At 43.0% G+C, this 17190-nt stretch overlaps 1 protein-coding gene across 8 annotated transcripts in view; it reads right to left on the bottom strand.

Annotated features, from left to right (window-relative positions):
* PDLIM5 (PDZ and LIM domain 5) overlaps nucleotides 1-6570 on the bottom strand; it is a 183881-nt gene extending 177311 nt beyond the window's left edge. For 4 of the 8 annotated variants that reach the window (XM_073340718.1, XM_073340717.1, XM_073340723.1 and 1 more), the window contains exons 1-2: nucleotides 6382-6566; nucleotides 1836-1968 (exon numbers count right to left, since the gene is read on the bottom strand). In XM_073340718.1, the coding sequence (XP_073196819.1) occupies nucleotides 1836-1931 (96 nt within the window). In that variant the 5' untranslated portion in view covers nucleotides 1932-1968; nucleotides 6382-6566. Of the gene's footprint in view, nucleotides 1-1835; nucleotides 1969-2851; nucleotides 2874-5161; nucleotides 5184-6381 lie in introns of those variants that run through there. The other 4 variants (XM_073340724.1, XM_073340722.1, XM_073340721.1 and 1 more) reach the window with 4 other exon arrangements.
* Between the last annotated feature and the right edge of the window lie 10620 nt (nucleotides 6571-17190).

Genomic DNA, 17190 nt, shown 5'->3' with positions numbered 1-17190 from the left:
GTTTGTTATTTATTTGAGGTCATTTCTCTAGCACTCCATTCGGTATTATTTAAATAAAATAGGCCACAGGACCAAAATGTCACCTTTATCTCAACAGTGTAACCCACAGCTGAATAAGGTTACCCAAGTCTAAATGAACCAGCAGTATTTGGACCTGCAATTGAAAAAGCGAAGTTTGATGATGTAACAGAAACCAAATCCCTCTCACAGGGCGTACAGACACTGCACTCAACAGGTGTAAGAAGTAACTTATCTGTGTCACTGAAGTAAATAGGGTGGTGTAGGGAAAGTGTTGGGGGAGTGAGGGTGAGAGAATCTGTTAAATAAGATCCCATTTTTACATAAATACTTTTATAGTAGAATTGCCCTTCAAAAAAAATGGCTGACACGGAGGAAATACATATTAGAGAAGTAAAATGAACTCTTCTCTAACTAGGATTCCTAATATTCTGAAAGCCTCAATATTGCAAAGTTGGTATAAATATGTTATACACGCCAAATAGAACAGTTTCAGACATTTGAGGAAGGTTTTGAAACTCAGCCTAGATCCAAAGAAAAATATCCATTAAACACTATTTGAGGGTCGTGAACTCTAGCTAGACACTACATTGCTATTTGTACAAAGATTTTCTCTCTTTTGACTGAGCTCTTCAAATCCTTTGAATAATAGCAGTTAAGATCAATACACTATACAAGACCCATGAGAAACTGGCATGTTCATTCAGGCACATTTTAATGAAACACCGTTCACAACTAAGGCACCCAAGTTCCCTCTAAGCTGCGCGGTCACTCAGAAGGCTATCAAGGTAGGGAGAGGCGCCTCTCCCCCAGCCCCAGAGTTGCTCTGGTGTGGTGCCTCTCCCCCAGGCCGCTGCAGCGAGAGAGGGCTGGAGGGTGTCCTCTCTCCCTGGCCCCAGTCCCACCCCCAGGGCAGCCTGCACCACAAACCCCTCATCCCCCCTACACCCGATTCCTCTGTCCCATCCCGGAGCCCCCTCCTGCACCACAAGCCCCTCATCACTGGCCCCACCCCAGAGCCTGCACCCCCAGCTCGCACCACCACCCCTGCACCCTATCCTTCTGCCCCAGCCCTGAGCCCCTTCCCACACTCTGAACCCTTCGGCCCCACCCCCACCAAACATCACCTCCATATTGGTGCACATAACAAAATTCATTCTGCACATGGATGTAAAAAGTTAGAGGGAATATTGTACTGCACATAGTTTAACTACCTTTTTTTTTTTTTAATTGTAAATAGGAGGATTTTGCAAGAATAGATACTTAAAGACCATAAACTCAGTTAATATATGGTGGATACACAGAGGCAACATGAGCTATTTTCTCATTAAAGATCCATGCCCCCTCCCGCTTGAGAGAGATGTGTCCACTTCTGCCCTCCATCACCGGGGGGGGGGGGGGGGGGTTAAGCATCCTGCTGCTCAAAAGCTAACTTTAGTGCAAGACACAATCGAACTTATGTCAGCAACTTTCCACCTCGGCTTCTTACATACATATCTACGGAAACAAGGATGAAAGGAAATACTTCTATCTGATGCTTATTAAAAAAAGCAAAACACTGTTACAAACATTTGTTCTCCCCAAGGAAACACAGTGGCAGGCCTCAAACGTTCAAGAAAATTAATTTTCCCAACAGGTTTAAAAGAAAATAGCCGTTCCATCATCCTAAGGGACAAGGTGACACCAGCTGTACAAGTGAGCGGCCCTCACATTCAGCAAGATGATCATATTGCAGAAATACGCATCTTTGCAGGTTTCAGGTACCACATGACGGAGCAGACATTTTTGTAAAGTCTATAAAGGCAAATATGGCTCACCCTAGAGATGGTCAAAGGCATGTTGAAGTCTTTTCCACCTTGAAGCCTAAAACCCCAAGGAGCAGGGCCGACCAAAGACACACTGTAGTTGCTCATGGTGTTGGATGCTGAAGGTCTAATTCCAGGTAAGTGTCTGTGGAAGAGAGGATTAAATTTTTAATGTAAATCTTAACAGGATATATACTCAGTGAAATTGAAATGCACACCGTTAACTTTTTAAAGGGGCCCTGTCCATTTAAATATATGTTACAAACAATGTTTTTCTGTTCTGTAACACCTTATATGAGTAAAAGTGAATGGACTTGAAAAAGTCTAGTTTGCCACCATTTGTGCTTTTTGGCCTGTCAGCTAAGAAAAAAAAATAATTTAGTTTTACTTTCTGATTCTTAGCACTGCAATATTTCGTTTTCACACACTGCATGCAATAATTTTTTAACAATTGTTTTCTTCAGAAAAAAACGTGGAAATATTTCCTCTAGGCTTTTGTTTGGAAGTTATTTAAGCTGCTTTTTACAAAATGCAAGCATTTGACCAAATTTAAATGGACAGTGGTCCTAAAAATTTCTTAAGTACATACAAACTTTAATAGTTCATGTAAGAGATGTTGGCACATTAATTTCCCACAAAATCTATTTCCTGTGGTATTATGTATTTAGTCACAGGTACACAGGTATGTTTACGACATAAAATCTCATTCCCAAGGAGCGTGCATATTTTGGTAACACATTCAAATATCAAAAACTACAAATTTTAAATGTCCAAGTTACTCAGAGGGAAAGATGTTTTTTCTTCTTGGCATTTTTACCTACAGTTTAACGTACATCCAACATCCAATTCCAATTCCCTATTAGGCACATAAAAGGCGTTACAGAAGAAATCAAAAAGAAATGCAAAAATGTATCACCAGAGACAGTTGTGTACCAAACAGCAAGGCAACTTCTTTAAACTAAGAAAAAAAATTTTAAGAGAATCCCAAGACGATTTCCCCTCCTCCCCAAACAAGGATGAAGGATTACCTTTAAAAAGCACGCTGTGCACTTAATTTTGTTGCTCAGTGTCAACGATAACAGCTTCAGCTGCACCACATATAGGCAATATTACAATGACGTCTTAGGTAGTTGCTGCCTTCTATTTTTATATATTTGAAGTGGGGAGGGAGAGAGAGTGCACACACTAAGGGGTGGATTACTGTAAGACTACACCAAATCACTGTAAGATTCCATAGTTACTTAATACAAGAGATTTAAGGTGGAACTTCAGTCAAGTAGAAGAAAGCGTGTTTCAAATATTATCAAGTACGGCAAGAATGATTTCTCACTATACTTACACTACAGGTGACTTATTTTTGAAGCAACAGATTTAGGGATACTGTACGACTAAAGCAATTTCATTTCTATGGGGAAACTACTACCTGGGAAATTCTACAAAAATCTCTCACCAGAAGTTTAACAATGCACTGAAGTAATTTCTTGAGGAAAAATAATGTAATTATATAGATTTCCAGATACACCTCATCAAAAAAGACTCAAGCTGTACAGCCTTGTTTCCCTAATAAGGGCCAAACTGTAATAGTCTTATTCACACCAGTAGGTCCATTTAACTAAATAAAAAGAGTATTCGGGTAAGGCAGGCTAACAAGATAACCTTTAGGAACTACAGGTTTCAGAGTAACAGCCGTGTTAGTCTCTATTCGCAAAAAGAAAAGGAGTACTTGTGGCACCTTAGAGACTAACCAATTTATTTGAGCATGAGCTTTCGTGAGCTACAGCTCACTTCATCGGATGCATACCGTGGAAACTGCAGCAGACTTTATATATACACAGAGAATATGAAACAATACCTCCTCCCACCCCACTGTCCTGCTGGTAGGACAGTGGGGTGGGAGGAGGTATTGTTTCATATTCTCTGTGTATATATAAAGTCTGCTGCAGTTTCCACGGTATGCATCCGATGAAGTGAGCTGTAGCTCACGAAAGCTCATGCTCAAATAAATTGGTTAGTCTCTAAGGTGCCACAAGTACTCCTTTTCTTTAGGAACTACAGTATTACTCCAAGCCAACAACAGAGATTGTTTCAGAACTGAAGCAGTTCCTGAACTACTTACACCCTCATGCCAGAAGCCACGAAAGGACCATTGCTCCCACTGAATTCTATGAGGACAGAATCTGGCTCACTTACATTTCCATCTCCTGTGCCCCCCTCCGCATACACACATCTGACCAAACACAGGCCCAGAAGGCCAATGTCTCCCTAGTTCAAGGTTCCTTCCTTCCCTCCCTCCCCCTCACTCACCCACATGAAAGGGAATGTCCACAGAGTTTGAGATATGATCCTTATAGGACCTACGCACTAGTTCATGCAAGAATTATTCTATGTACTAAACACTGAATCCCATATAAATATGCACTTTAGTTTACTAAAGATTATACCACCATATAAACATGTTTTGTTCTCCTTAAAGTAATCGCACTAAAATTATAAGCGATCACAAATTAATGACTGTGGGAAAAGGAACCTTATCTAAGCTGCTGGGACACACCAAGACCAGATTGATCAGTAAATTGACAAGATTTTTTTTCCTAACTCGGAGCAAAAGTTAAGCGTGTGAATAATTTTTCTTGTATGCGTAAAAAAAAAAAAAAGATACCAAAAAAAAAAATTACAGTAACTAACTGCAAAGGAAGGCATTTGGCATGGTAAGGTATAATGTGCTCTTCCCTCCGCCCCGCCCCCCCCAGCCCCAGCCCCAGCCCCAAGCTTGCAGTAAAACATCTGCATCTGATAAACTAGAGAACTTATTGGGACGTGGGGAAAGAAAACTAAAGAAACACCCTAAGAAGACAGATTTACTGATCTGTTTATGTCACCGTTAAAGATACTGTATCTAGTATGAAGGAGAGGTATCACCACGTGAATAGACAGAGCCCTGCAAATCCACAGATGCCCGCTTTATATTCGTGGATGCAAATATCAGTAGACATGTTTGCAGATAAGCAGATGGGTGCGGATCCAAATTTTGTATCTAGAGCCCAAATCCACGGCCCATGTTTGCATATCGGATATGGATATACATTTTGTGTCCGCGCAGGGGTCTATGAATTGACTTTGTCTCAAAGAAAACATTGTGCAATGAACTAGCTAAAGGCTAAATTGTGAAACTCTCACTCATGTTGATGAGCGTTCAGTGAGCCTTTTGTGTAAGTGCTCAACAATGCATTTCCCCATCTAATCATAAATAAGTACATATACCATCGCCCTCTGTTGGACAGAATCAGAATTGCTCAACCGTAGGTCATACCTCCAACAGTGCTAATAGATAACATTACCGAGATGATATTTCCGCTAAAGTGGTCAGGGCCTATGATTCTGGGGAAATCTGGTGTTCTGCTGCAGTGAAGACTCCAGTGTTCCCAGTGTGCAGAAAAGTGACAAAGGTGACATCTGAGACATATTTGTTTCAGTATGAAACCATCAAAGTCAGTTTGGTTTTATATGTGCAGTCCCAAGTCATCCATAGAACGCAGAAAAGGCAGCATTAAACACCACATCATTAAAAAAAAAAAAAGTATGCCTTGGCATACAAGTGAAACTGCTGGCTTTACTGTTCGTGTAGCTATCTGATTACAAAAGTCCCCACAGGCAGGAGGAAATGCATGGCCATGATGATCAAACAATTACACGCCCTAAACCTGCCCAACCCAGCTCAGCTATGAATTTTCCTTTTCAAATCCTTTTTCTCCCTCTTGACCATTTTTGGTACTACTTTGTGCAGCAGTTGCATCTAAACACCAAAACAGAGACTCTGGGGCGGGCACACGCCGGCGCGGGCACACGCACCGAGCGACACACACAGGCTTGCAGCGCTGGGACCTACAAAACCAGATTGACTCTGGCGTCCATTCTCTTTGGTTCTCCGAGTCGAGTTCTCGAAAGAAAAAACAAATCGGGAACACGGTCAATATTATGAAGAGCGCGCTGTGTGAGGTTTCCCTTAAAACAAACGCCGCGGTATAGATGGCAAAAAGGGCTTTCAATGGCCGGGGGGGCAAACCCATCGAAGTCAGTCGCGAAGCCAATAGCAATTCTGATCAACTCAACGGGACCCTCGTTTCGACACCGCCGCTTTCCCCTCCCGCCTGACTCTCCTCTCCCCACTTCCCCGGGGGCGTTTCTGACCTGCCCAGCCTCCTGGAGGCTCCAGAGGGCAAGCCACCGCAGCCCACCCCACCCCGCGCCGCGCCAAGCGCCTTCTCCCGCCGGGCACGGGGGGGGTGGATGTCTCGCTCAGGCACGGGGGGTGCTGCTCTCCGCCCCCGAGCTCGGGAGCCCCGCGCTGCCCCGAGCACCCCCTACCCCATGCACTGAGCCCCGGGAGGAGGCACGCCGCAGCATAGAGCTGCCCCCCGCCGCCCCCCGGCTCCTCTCGCAGGTGCCCCTCCCTGCCGCCCGGCTAGTTCTCAGCACCTGAGCGACCAGCCCCCTCGGCCGGGAGACGGGGCTCAGCGGCAAATGCCTCGCCGGGCCGCCGCGCTCGGCACCTGCTCACCTGGGAGGCTGCAGCTGCCGCGCGGAGCCGGACGCCCAGGCGAGAGCCACGGAGCTCGTGTGAGAGGCTGGGGCTGCGTCCCGCGGGGCTCGTTCTCACTTCCGCCTCGCTCTGCTCCTCCCCCGCGGCCCAGGAGGGATGGGGAAGTTCTCCGCGCTCCAGCCGACAGAGAAGGAAGCCCTGGCAGCCTGCACCGGGGGGGGGCACCCGGGGGGAAGGGTTAAAGGCCGGGACAGCTGACCCAAAAGATTGCACGTGCCCAGACAAAGGCCCAGGCCTCCAAGAAAGGGCAGCCAGCGCCTAATTAAGGAGGCGCAGGGGATGCAGAGTCGTTGTTAACAGCCCAGTGCACGTTCCCCTGCATGACACCTCTCCGCCACAGAGATCCTGGACACCTGCCAGGACCTTGAAGGATTAAAAAGCAGAGTTCCCCTTAGGATACAATCATTTAAATGAGATACAATAACTACCCTGGAGAAAGAGCCAGTGGTAATAAGCCCAGGAACAGAATCAATATCCGCAGCTGTAACACTTAGGCTGGAATGCTCAGGCATGCGACTTAAGTTGTGCTGGGCACAGCAGGGTGAAGGTGCACAAGTGATCGGGCCAGGTGTGCCCCATCCTCTCCCAATACTGGAACAGGCTATGTGGGCAGTTCTGCCGGCAGCCAAAGATCACCAGAAATTGTTCCAGCCCTGCTTCCCTGCCCCTGTCATGCCCTCAACCCTAGAGCTAGGGCCACAGCTAGTTCCAGACACCCACCCTGAAATTCTTCTATGCCAGGCAGAACAAAGGGCTAAGATCTAGTCCAATGAGTGTGCGTTGACTAGTAAGAAAAATTAATACAGTTCTTTTCATCTTCAAAGCACTGTACACATAAGCTAATTAACACAATATTTCTGATTAAGAATTAGCCTCTATATTTTACAGCAGGAGAAACTGAGTCAGACAAGTTACGTGATTAAGTCTAGGATGCAAGAGAAGTTATTGATAAAGTCACAGTAAAAGAACTGGAAAAGTTCTGGTTGTCAGACCCATGTTTCAACCCCTGGACACATGCCTCTGGAGGATGTGTGTGTGTCCACAGACCATCAGTTCTTGTATTCACAGATGTGTAATAATTTCCCCCCTGTTTGAATGTAAACTTTGTACCTTACATCCTCCACTATAGTTAGCAGTGACACTGGAGCTAAAGTCCCTTCGCTGTAAGAGAGTATGTATGGTCCATGGGGGCTATCAGCTTTAGAACTCACTGCCTATCCTGGTCTGAAACAGGACAGAACTGCTTTTTTTCCCACAGCGTATTGCATTGCTCAACCATCTACCAAACTTTCAGGGAAGGAAAAGTCTCAGAAAGGCTAGGATTTTAGGGTGGGGGCTGGGGTACTAAGTTAATCTCTAGTTATTTCCTAGCATGGAGGTGAGGAGAAGCTGTTGGGAGGGTTTTAATATTTTTTGTTTTTATTTGCTTTGATTTTTTTTAAGGCAAAAGCACCTAGAGCCTGGGGTAGGCACTTTTAAAATGTATTTGTTAAAAATGAAGAGAATTATAGTGAAAAAATGACTTGCAAAAGAAAAGATTTATCTAATTAAACAGTTACACTAAATAATATCAATTCGAGTTAACTTAGCCCTGATGCTGCAAGGTGACCTGCATTCAAATGGAGCCTTATTAACTTTAATGGGGCTCGGCTTGGACACAGAGTAACTTGCACGATTGTAACCTTGGTCTCCCACTCCCCACCTTCAGAGCTTTTTACTTTGGCATGCAAGGGTCCCAGCACCTAATTCCATTAGCTCCAGTAAAGCCACTTGTGAGTAAGAGCTGTGGCACAGAGCTTTAAGTATGCTCTGGGTCTTGTTTAACTTGACTATTGATAATTTTGATTTTTTTCCTCTACTGAAACTGTTTTTAATACATAAAGATATGTATTTTTTTGGTAATAGTTCCTCTCATACCCTCCTCTCCAAGCATCTCTACTCAAGCTAAAAAGAAAAATCACCCTTGCAGGCCGAGACAAGCTCCATCACATGATTGTTAGTTCAGGGAGGTAAAAGTTCCCCCTAACAATTATTTTTCATTCTGTCACAAGGTTTTTAGGTCAATTTCATGCTGTTTTATTTATAAGCTTGAAAGGAGCTTGGCACTACGCCTCCTGCAAATGTCACTCATTACAGCCCCAGGCACACGAGGTCCCATCCAGCTCTGAAATATATCAAAATAGCGCAAAACCTGAGGGTCCTGTTTGACTTTGCACTTAGCCTACAATAGCATGTAGCCTCATTAATGAGAAATACCCTTGTCCATTTGCAGTTTACTTGGAAACTTCAGCCTTTCCTCCCTGAGGAGAATATTGCCCCAACAATCCATGCATTCATCACTTCCACCTGGAATTATTAGAAGAGCATAGCTTGGGCCTGCAGGGCAAAGTTACACAAGGCTGTTGCTGTTACACAATGAGAGTCTGCCTCCTCAGAGGTGCTGCTAGAATCACATGATCCTTGTCCAGAGAGGCGTTTGTCCAAGCTGTTCTTAACCTCTTGTCATGGGGATGCCGCAACCTCTCACAGAAGCCTAGTCTAAAGCTTAACTACCCTTGTTTGATAGTTTTTCCTAATATCTAACAGATCTCACTTGCTGCAGATTTCTCTTACAACTCGGCCCAGCTTGGTGTCATTTGTACATTTTATAAGTATACTCTCCACCCCATTATCCAAGTCATTAATGAAAATATTTAATAGTACCAGACCAAGGACTGGCCCCTGGGGAACCCCACTCCATAAACAGAGAGTATAACGGCAAACCATTGGTTTATGGAGTAGGTCTTTCAACCAGTTGCGCACCTACCTCATAGTAATTTCATTTAGACCATATTTCCCTAGTTTGCTTATAAGAATGTCATGTGAGTGTCAAAAAGCCTTACTAAAAATCAAGATATAGCACATCTGCTTCCCTCCAACCACTAGGCCAGCAACCCTCCCACTGAAGGAAATTAGAGTGGTTGGATATGAAGTGTTCTTGACAAATCCATGCTGGCTATTCCTTATAACTCTCTTATTCTCCAGCTGCTTACAAATGGATTTTTTAATCATTTGTTGCAGTACCTTTCCAGGTATCAATGTTATAGACCAGCTGTCCAAATTCCCTGGGCTCTCTGGTACCCTTTTTAAGCTTATTTTTGCCCTTCTCTGATCTTTTAGGACCCCACCTGTCCTCCAAGAGTTCTCAAAGCTAATTGCCAACAGTTCCAAGATTACTTAACTACCCAAGGATGAATTTCATCAGGCCCTGCTGCCTTGAATAATCTAACTTTTTAAGACATTTGTTAACCTGTTCTCCCTATTTTGACATGCATTCCTTCCCCCTTTTTATTATCATAAATTGTAATGAGTAGCTGGTCACCAATGCCATTGACCTTTACCTGGGAAGTACTTAGACATCAGAATGATGGTGCAATAGAACAAAGGTTCTAAACCTTTTTCTTTGAGCCCCATCACCCTCCCCACCCCCCAACATGCTACTCAAAACTCCACAGCACACCTGTGCCACAAGATCTGGTTTTCTGCATATAAAAGCCAGGGCAGGCATTAAGGGGTAGTAAACATGGCAATTGCCCATGGCCACTAACCACAGGGGGCAATAAGAAGCTAAGTTTCTCAGGCATCTGCTTCAGCTCCAGGTGGCAGGACTCAGGTTTTCAGCCCCATTTGGTGGGGCTTAGTCTTTCTGCCCGGAGCCCCAGAGAGTCTACCGGTAGTCCTGTTTGATAGCCCCCCACAGGTTCTTAGACCCCTGGTTGAGAACTGCAATAGAAAACCCTGACAGAATATTAGCTCTGGTTGTGAAATGATCAAGTAGCATACATACAGACATGATGCACTGTAGAATACATACTAGCAAATCATTATGATTTCAGCGATACAGGCTTTATCTGTACCAGATCAGCACTTTCAGTTTTAGTTTCTATTTCTGAAACTATGTTTGATGCAATTATTTAAAGTCATAGGGTAGAATTGACTTTCAATCCAGGAAGAACCTCTCTTTAAAGAACTTCTGACTTAACAGTACTGTTGCCAGTCCCAAGCATTCAAAAATCACAAGTCAGGTCCTCAAATCATAACATTTGCTTAAAAATCAGTAGAGCTTTAAAAATTTAAAGCTTGTTGTTGAATTTGCCTTTTGTTTTTTGAGCCTTAGGTTTTTCCAAGCTTTTCTCCACAACCCTGAAGGCTAGAAACTTTCATTTTCTAAGAAAAAGTAAGCCGAGGTCCTCATGCAATCCCATGACACTGGGTCTTTTAGAGAAAGCCTAATATCAGAAAACTAGCAATAAAATTGCTAGTTGGCAACATTGTAAGAGTGAGTTTTGCAGGTCTGTGTTCGCATAGTTAAATAGGGAAAATTCAATATAACAAAAGACATTTTACTGTGTATAAAGTTTCATACCAGCTGTATCCTGGAATACTTTTTTTTTTTTAAAAAAATCAGTAAGGAAGACGACACCATGAAATAGCCAATATATTGTTTTGTAGACCAGAGAGATCTCTCTGTACTTCAAGTTGTGACATATTTCCATTATAAATCTAATTTTGCCCAATCCACCTAAAACCTATCAAACATGTCCAGTCCGCCTCAGATATAGCATGTGTGTGGCTGGAGCAAAATTATGTGGTCAAACCTTGAGATCAACTGGGCAAGTTCAAAGTGTTTGAGATACTGAAGTTAATTTGATGTCACTTGTGTTTTGGAAATGCCGACACTTGTGCCATGGCAAATAGTAAAACTTGTTTGACTTTGAATCACTGACATTTTCTTTTCCTTTTTTTAAAAGGAAATGCAGCTGTTTTTGAAAGTATTCACTGCTGAATTAAGAATATTTGTACACACCATCAAACTACAATAGTCACTGGTGAAGCAGGGATTTCCTGATGCCTGAAGAAATTTAGGGCAGCTGATGAAGTGGTCTGGTACAAAACAATTATAGAAAGTGCCAGGATCTGACCCTTCAGTTTGGCCCACACAATCCACTTATGAAGGGGTAGACACTTTATTCCTGTTTCTGACGAAGTCAGTGTCAGAATTGTTCTACTTGCCTTTATGTTCCTGTCTCTTATCTGCCTTTTCTGCATACTGTTCCCCCCCACCATGGGAACACCATCCCTTTCTAGCACTTGCTCATGGCACACATCCCCACCCCCAAAAAGACAAAAAGTTAATATCACCAAAAGAAAAGTTGATGTTCAATTGCCAAGGCAGGCACAGCCTTCGTACCTGCACCCTTTTTAAAAATAGGTTTTTCATTTTTGACTTTTCCCTCAAAATTCAACATCTCCCATTCACTAGTCAATCACTGTGTCCAGTGAGCAACAGTGAAGTTCACACATTGATAGAGAGGAAGACAGTTGCCATAAACCAAATTAATTAAGTTTGACTTGTCTCCTCTCTCTGCTTCTTGGCTGCCAACACTCACCTGTAATCCATCAGTGGCCATACTCCAAGAGCAATGCTCACTCAGTGTTATATGCGATGTTGTAGCCTCTTTGTTCCCTCCTCAGGTAACTGTAGGGCACTGAATACTGTAATTTCTACTGAATGCATCCGATGAAGTGAGCTGTAGCTCACGAAAGCTCATGCTCAAATAAATTGGTTAGTCTCTAAGGTGCCACAAGTCCTCCTTTTCTTTTTGCGAATACAGACTAACACGGCTGCTCCTCTGCAACCTGTAATACTGAAGCCACATTCTAGGATTAGTGAAATCCTGGCCCCACTGAAGTTTTGCCACTAACTTCAATGAAGTCAGGATTTCAACCTATATTTTTAATATTTATATGGTACATAAGCCTAGGGCAAAAAGGACAGATATTTTTCTCATCCAAATGAGTGAAATAATTGCAGCTTGTAATCTTAGAGAATCCAGCCGGCATGCTGTGATGAACTGCTTCAAACTAGATTTTTTGTCCGTCAAGTTATATAACCTGTCATAAGATTTATGCAGCCCCCCCCCCCCGTCCAATCACTCAAGTACCTGAACACCTCACAACCCCCCGGAGGTATTATTCCCATTTTATAGGTGGGGAACTGAGTAAGTAACTTGTCCAAGGCCACACAGGGAGTCTGGCAGAAGAGGGAACTGACCCTAGGTCTCTCAAGTCCCAGGCTAGCACCCTAACCACTGAACCATCCAGTCTCTCACTGAGGCACAGTTCTGTTCTATTTGTTTTTTAGAATATGCTGAGCCAAGGAATACTATTCCAGAGTTAATCATATAGCATTCTTATCAGGGCCCCACAAGTAACAAGAGTGAGTACCTCCATCCTCTTTTCCGAATCATAATGCCAGCTGGTTTGTTTGAACTTCCTTTCCCTTGGAAACAGGGAGTGGTTTAATACATATCTATTTGTGCGTTATAATTATAATCCCACCAGCTGAGGATGGGTTTGTTACAACTTGTACTTGAATGTTAAACCTGCCATATACTGAGAACACTGGTCATGAAGGGTCTTGTAGATCAACATCAGAATTTTCCTATTGAGATAAGGTGAAGCTTTGCTTATAGTTCTTTACATAATATACTGCCCTGGCAAGAGAGAAAATGTACGAGCTGTAACATGAAAACCACTCTGCTTGCAAATAGACAAACACTAACTTAACATGGTTTAGAGTAGTTACAAGTTGAGATGAATTTCTCAGTCAGAGAAGGGATGAACATGGATGAAGAATGACAATAGTTTGAAAAAATGTTATAATTTGTGAGCCAGTAGCAGCAGCATGCACAGTGCTGTATAAGCATGATGAAAGCACAGGGACAGAAAAGGAAATAAAGAACTAACAGAAGTAACAATGAAGGAACAGAAGCCAAAACAGGGAAAAACAGACTAAAATTATTTAGATAAGGTAGATGTATTAGAGGCAGTAGGGCCTGATGGTAGGGTACTTAAGGAACTACCTGAAGCAATTATCTGCGAGAAGTCCTGGAGGATTGGTGAGGTCCCAGCAGACAGGTAGCATTTTTGCCATTCTCCAATTTTTTTTTTTTTTTTTAAAAAGAAAGGGAAAAGATGACCTGGGAATTGTAGACCAGTCAGCCTAACTTTAGTTCCTGGAAAAATACTAGAACAAATTAAACAATCAGTTTTTAAATACTTGGAGGATAATAAGGTAAGGCGTAGCCAAGAACAAATCATGCCAAACTAACCTAATTTCCTTCTTTGGCAGGGTTACTGGCCTAGTGGATTGGGGAAGCAGTAAATCTGATATGCTTTGATTTTATTAATGCTTCTGACAGTCTCGGATGTGCTCATAAGCAAACTAGGGAAATGTGGTCTAGACTAAATTGCCATAAAGGTAGGTGCAAACATTGTTGAAAGACAATACTCAAGAGTAGTTACGGTTCACTCTCAAACTGGGAGGATGTATCTAGTGGGATCCTGAGGGGTCAGTCCTGGGTCTGGTATGTTCAATATTTTCCTTAACGACTTGGATAATGGAGTGGAGAGTATACTTCTAAAATCTGCCAATGACACCAAGCTGGGAGGGTTTTAAGCACTTGGAGGACATGCTTAGAATTCAAAGTGACCTTAATGAACTAGAGAAATTTGTCTGAAATCCAAGTGCAAAGTACTTCTCTGGAAGGAAAAAAGAAGTCTAATGCACAGCTAAAATAGGGAATAAATGGTTAGGTGGTAGTACTGCAGAAAAAGAATGGGGGTTATAGTGGATCACAAAATGACCGAGTCAAGGTGATCAGCTGCAAAGAAAAAAAAGCTAATATTCTTGGTGTGCATAAACACAAGTGTCGTATATAAAAATACATGAAAGGTAGTGGTCCCACTCTACCCGGCCCTGGTGAGGCCTCACCTGGAGCACTGTGTTCAATTCTGGATGCCACACTTCAGGAAAGATGTGGACAAATTGAGAAGTGTCCTGAGGAAAGCAAAGAAATGATAAAAGGTTTAGAAAACCTGACCTAGGAAGAAAGGCTTAAAAAGAACTGGGCATATTTATAATTGAGAAAAGCCAACTGCAGGGGGAACTGAGTCGTCAAATATGTTAAGGGCTGTTAGAAATTATTTCCTAATATCTAACCTAAATGTCCCTTTCTGCAATCAAAGCCCATTACTACTTGTGCCCATCTCCAATGAGCATGGAGTGTAATTGATCGTCATTCTCTTTCTGACTATAAAGGCAGGCTTCCAAGAGGCTGTAGAATCCCCATCACTGGAAGTTGAAGAAAACTTGTCAGACTGTCTAGGTTAATTGGTCCTTCCTCAACGAGGGGCTGGATTGTGGACTTCAAGGTCCCTTGCAGCCTTACATTTCTAGGACTCTACTGTCCTCATCTTGGAGAGCTTATCTTAGACTCAGAAAGACAAGATGTACTTGTTTATTCCAAGGAAGAAATTACTTTGGATAATTTTTTTTTAAAAATCCTTAATCTGTTAGTTTTGGAGGTTTTCTGGGTATGTGCAAAGGTCTTGTGGAAGAAGTGTCCTTTAAGAGGGGTTTGAATTAGTCTATCATATCCTTACCCTCTTCTGCAACCTGAAAGTTCTTCCATACCTCAGGGCCAGCTTAGAAAAAGATACAAGCTGAAAGCGATAGACAAAGGAGAGGTGTAAATTGGCATTACTGACAGAGGTACTGGTAGTGCTGATAAGTCAAACATACACTTAAGAGGCAAACTTTTTAGGCTGAACTCAAAGCATTTGAATTTACTCATGCGCACCTTCATTTGACTGACTTGAGCTGTAAAAATGACTAGGATACCTGATCTATTTCAGAGCTCGCTAACTAAGAAGCTGGCAAGGAGTTACATTGAAAGGCATGTGGCTTTACTCTCAATATCCTGGATCCCTCTAAAAAGCATTTCTAGCTGGGACACAATAGAGTTGTCACTTGTTGCATGGGTAGACATTCTTGTAATGTGAGAAGGTGCATATTTCCACACTCATCTTGGTGGATCTCTCTGCTGTACTGGATACTGTGGAGCCTTGATACATGGATGGCTGTTCTCCCACCTTAGAGCTATAGCAGGAGTTGGTAAGAATTGGGTTCTCTGCTGACAAGAAGAGTCAGAGATAGTGCTGATCTTTCTTCTCACAAGTAACGCAGAGGATCACAGCATACAACTGTTTTTCCACCACGAGACACAGATTTCCCATCCTGTTTATCAATTATGTGATGCTACTAATTGAGACTACACAGACACTGCCCAGCTCTATACCTACTTCAAATGCACAAGATACCATCTGCCAATGCCAAGGAGGCATTGGCACCTGGAGAAAAAGAGCCACTATCTTAAGCTCTCCCAGCATAAGGCAGAGGTCATGCTCTGGGGAATGGGAAGCACTTCAATGAACTTGCCAGCACCCCATGATCTTGACTGTCTTGAGGTTCTTCCCAATTCCTCAGTGTTATGATACCCCTAACTAGCTAGGACTATGAAAAATATCCTATTCCAACTATAGCTGGCCAGAAGACTGCACCGCCTCCTGTTAGACTCAAACTTGGCCATGGTGTTCCTCATTTGTGACATGCAAAGATGACTGAAGTGCACTCTGAAGTGGGTGTTTCCATTCCTAGTTAAAGCTCCTTTAGGTTTGGAGAGCAGCCACTGACCTTACCACCACCAGCTATGCCTGTGCTTCCAAAGACTTCTGTGTTGTCGGAAGTTAAAATTGCACATCCGCACCACATTGCTGAAACACCACATATGGTCAATCCTCCAATATGGATGTGAGAGCTGGACGCTTAGAAAGGACACAAGTGACTCAGGGCATTTAAGTTTTGATGTTGTGGAAGAAGGTTAAAAAGTTAGCCCGATATCACCTCATTGTTCGTAATGTTAGTTGAAGAGGGCGATTCTAAAAAGAGCACCACCATTTGATACCCTGGGTGAGAACAGCAGCTTTCTGTGGACACATTGGTGGCCGATTGCAGAGCGACTCCATTCAAGCATTCATACCATTAAGTAAAATTTTAGGAAAAATCAGAAAGGAGGGGGGGGAAAAAGAAAGATCGCCAGCTACGTCGGGAATGCCACCAGATGGATAGATATCTAAGGGAGTGGAAGTTTTAACAGGGTTTTGTGAGTGTGAAAGATGGAAGGGGAGTGCTTCATAACCTCTGTATCAAAACTGTCACTTGAAGAAGCCACTGCCACCTGTGCGGCACTAGGTCAAATACCAGGTTAAGTTCAAGGTCTCGGTCGTGCAAGGCCTTCCAAGGTGCTCCTTCATGGCCATGGCCGTTGTGTGTCTCTGGAAAAAATGGAACCATCGATCAGAACAGTGAGACTTGTGAGCTCACATGAGAGATTTCTTGTTTCACAGCTGGGAGCAGCCACTGGAAAAAAAACCAAACAAAAAAACCCCACACCCCAACAACTGCATTCCTGCTATAAATAAAACACAAACCCTATTGGACTGGGGCAGGGGAGAGGATGGAGAGAAACAGAAGCTTATCTTAATACTTTTCAAATTTGTACAATGCTTCCATACACAAGTGATGAACATATTACAAGCACCAAGATTAGATTAGATTGATTTATATCTAGCCAGACTATTTGTCAAAACACTTATTGTACAGTTAGATTTATTGAGTTAACCGTCAAATATATCTGTGAATCAGCAGAGAAACAAAACCTAGTATTGTGCCAATATTTCTGGCCCAAAGACAGTGTACATAAATAATGGGTAATAGCAAAGCCTGAAATTCAATCTGTAGCACCAAGGACATCCAGCTCTAACATTAGGGCAGGAAGGGCTCATAGAGCCATACTGTTGCATACTGGATGCACAGACTTGTCA

Source organism: Lepidochelys kempii, chromosome 4, assembly GCF_965140265.1.
Source record: "Lepidochelys kempii isolate rLepKem1 chromosome 4, rLepKem1.hap2, whole genome shotgun sequence".
NCBI lineage: Eukaryota > Metazoa > Chordata > Testudines > Cheloniidae > Lepidochelys > Lepidochelys kempii.
This window is presented reverse-complemented; position numbering and strand designations above follow the sequence as displayed.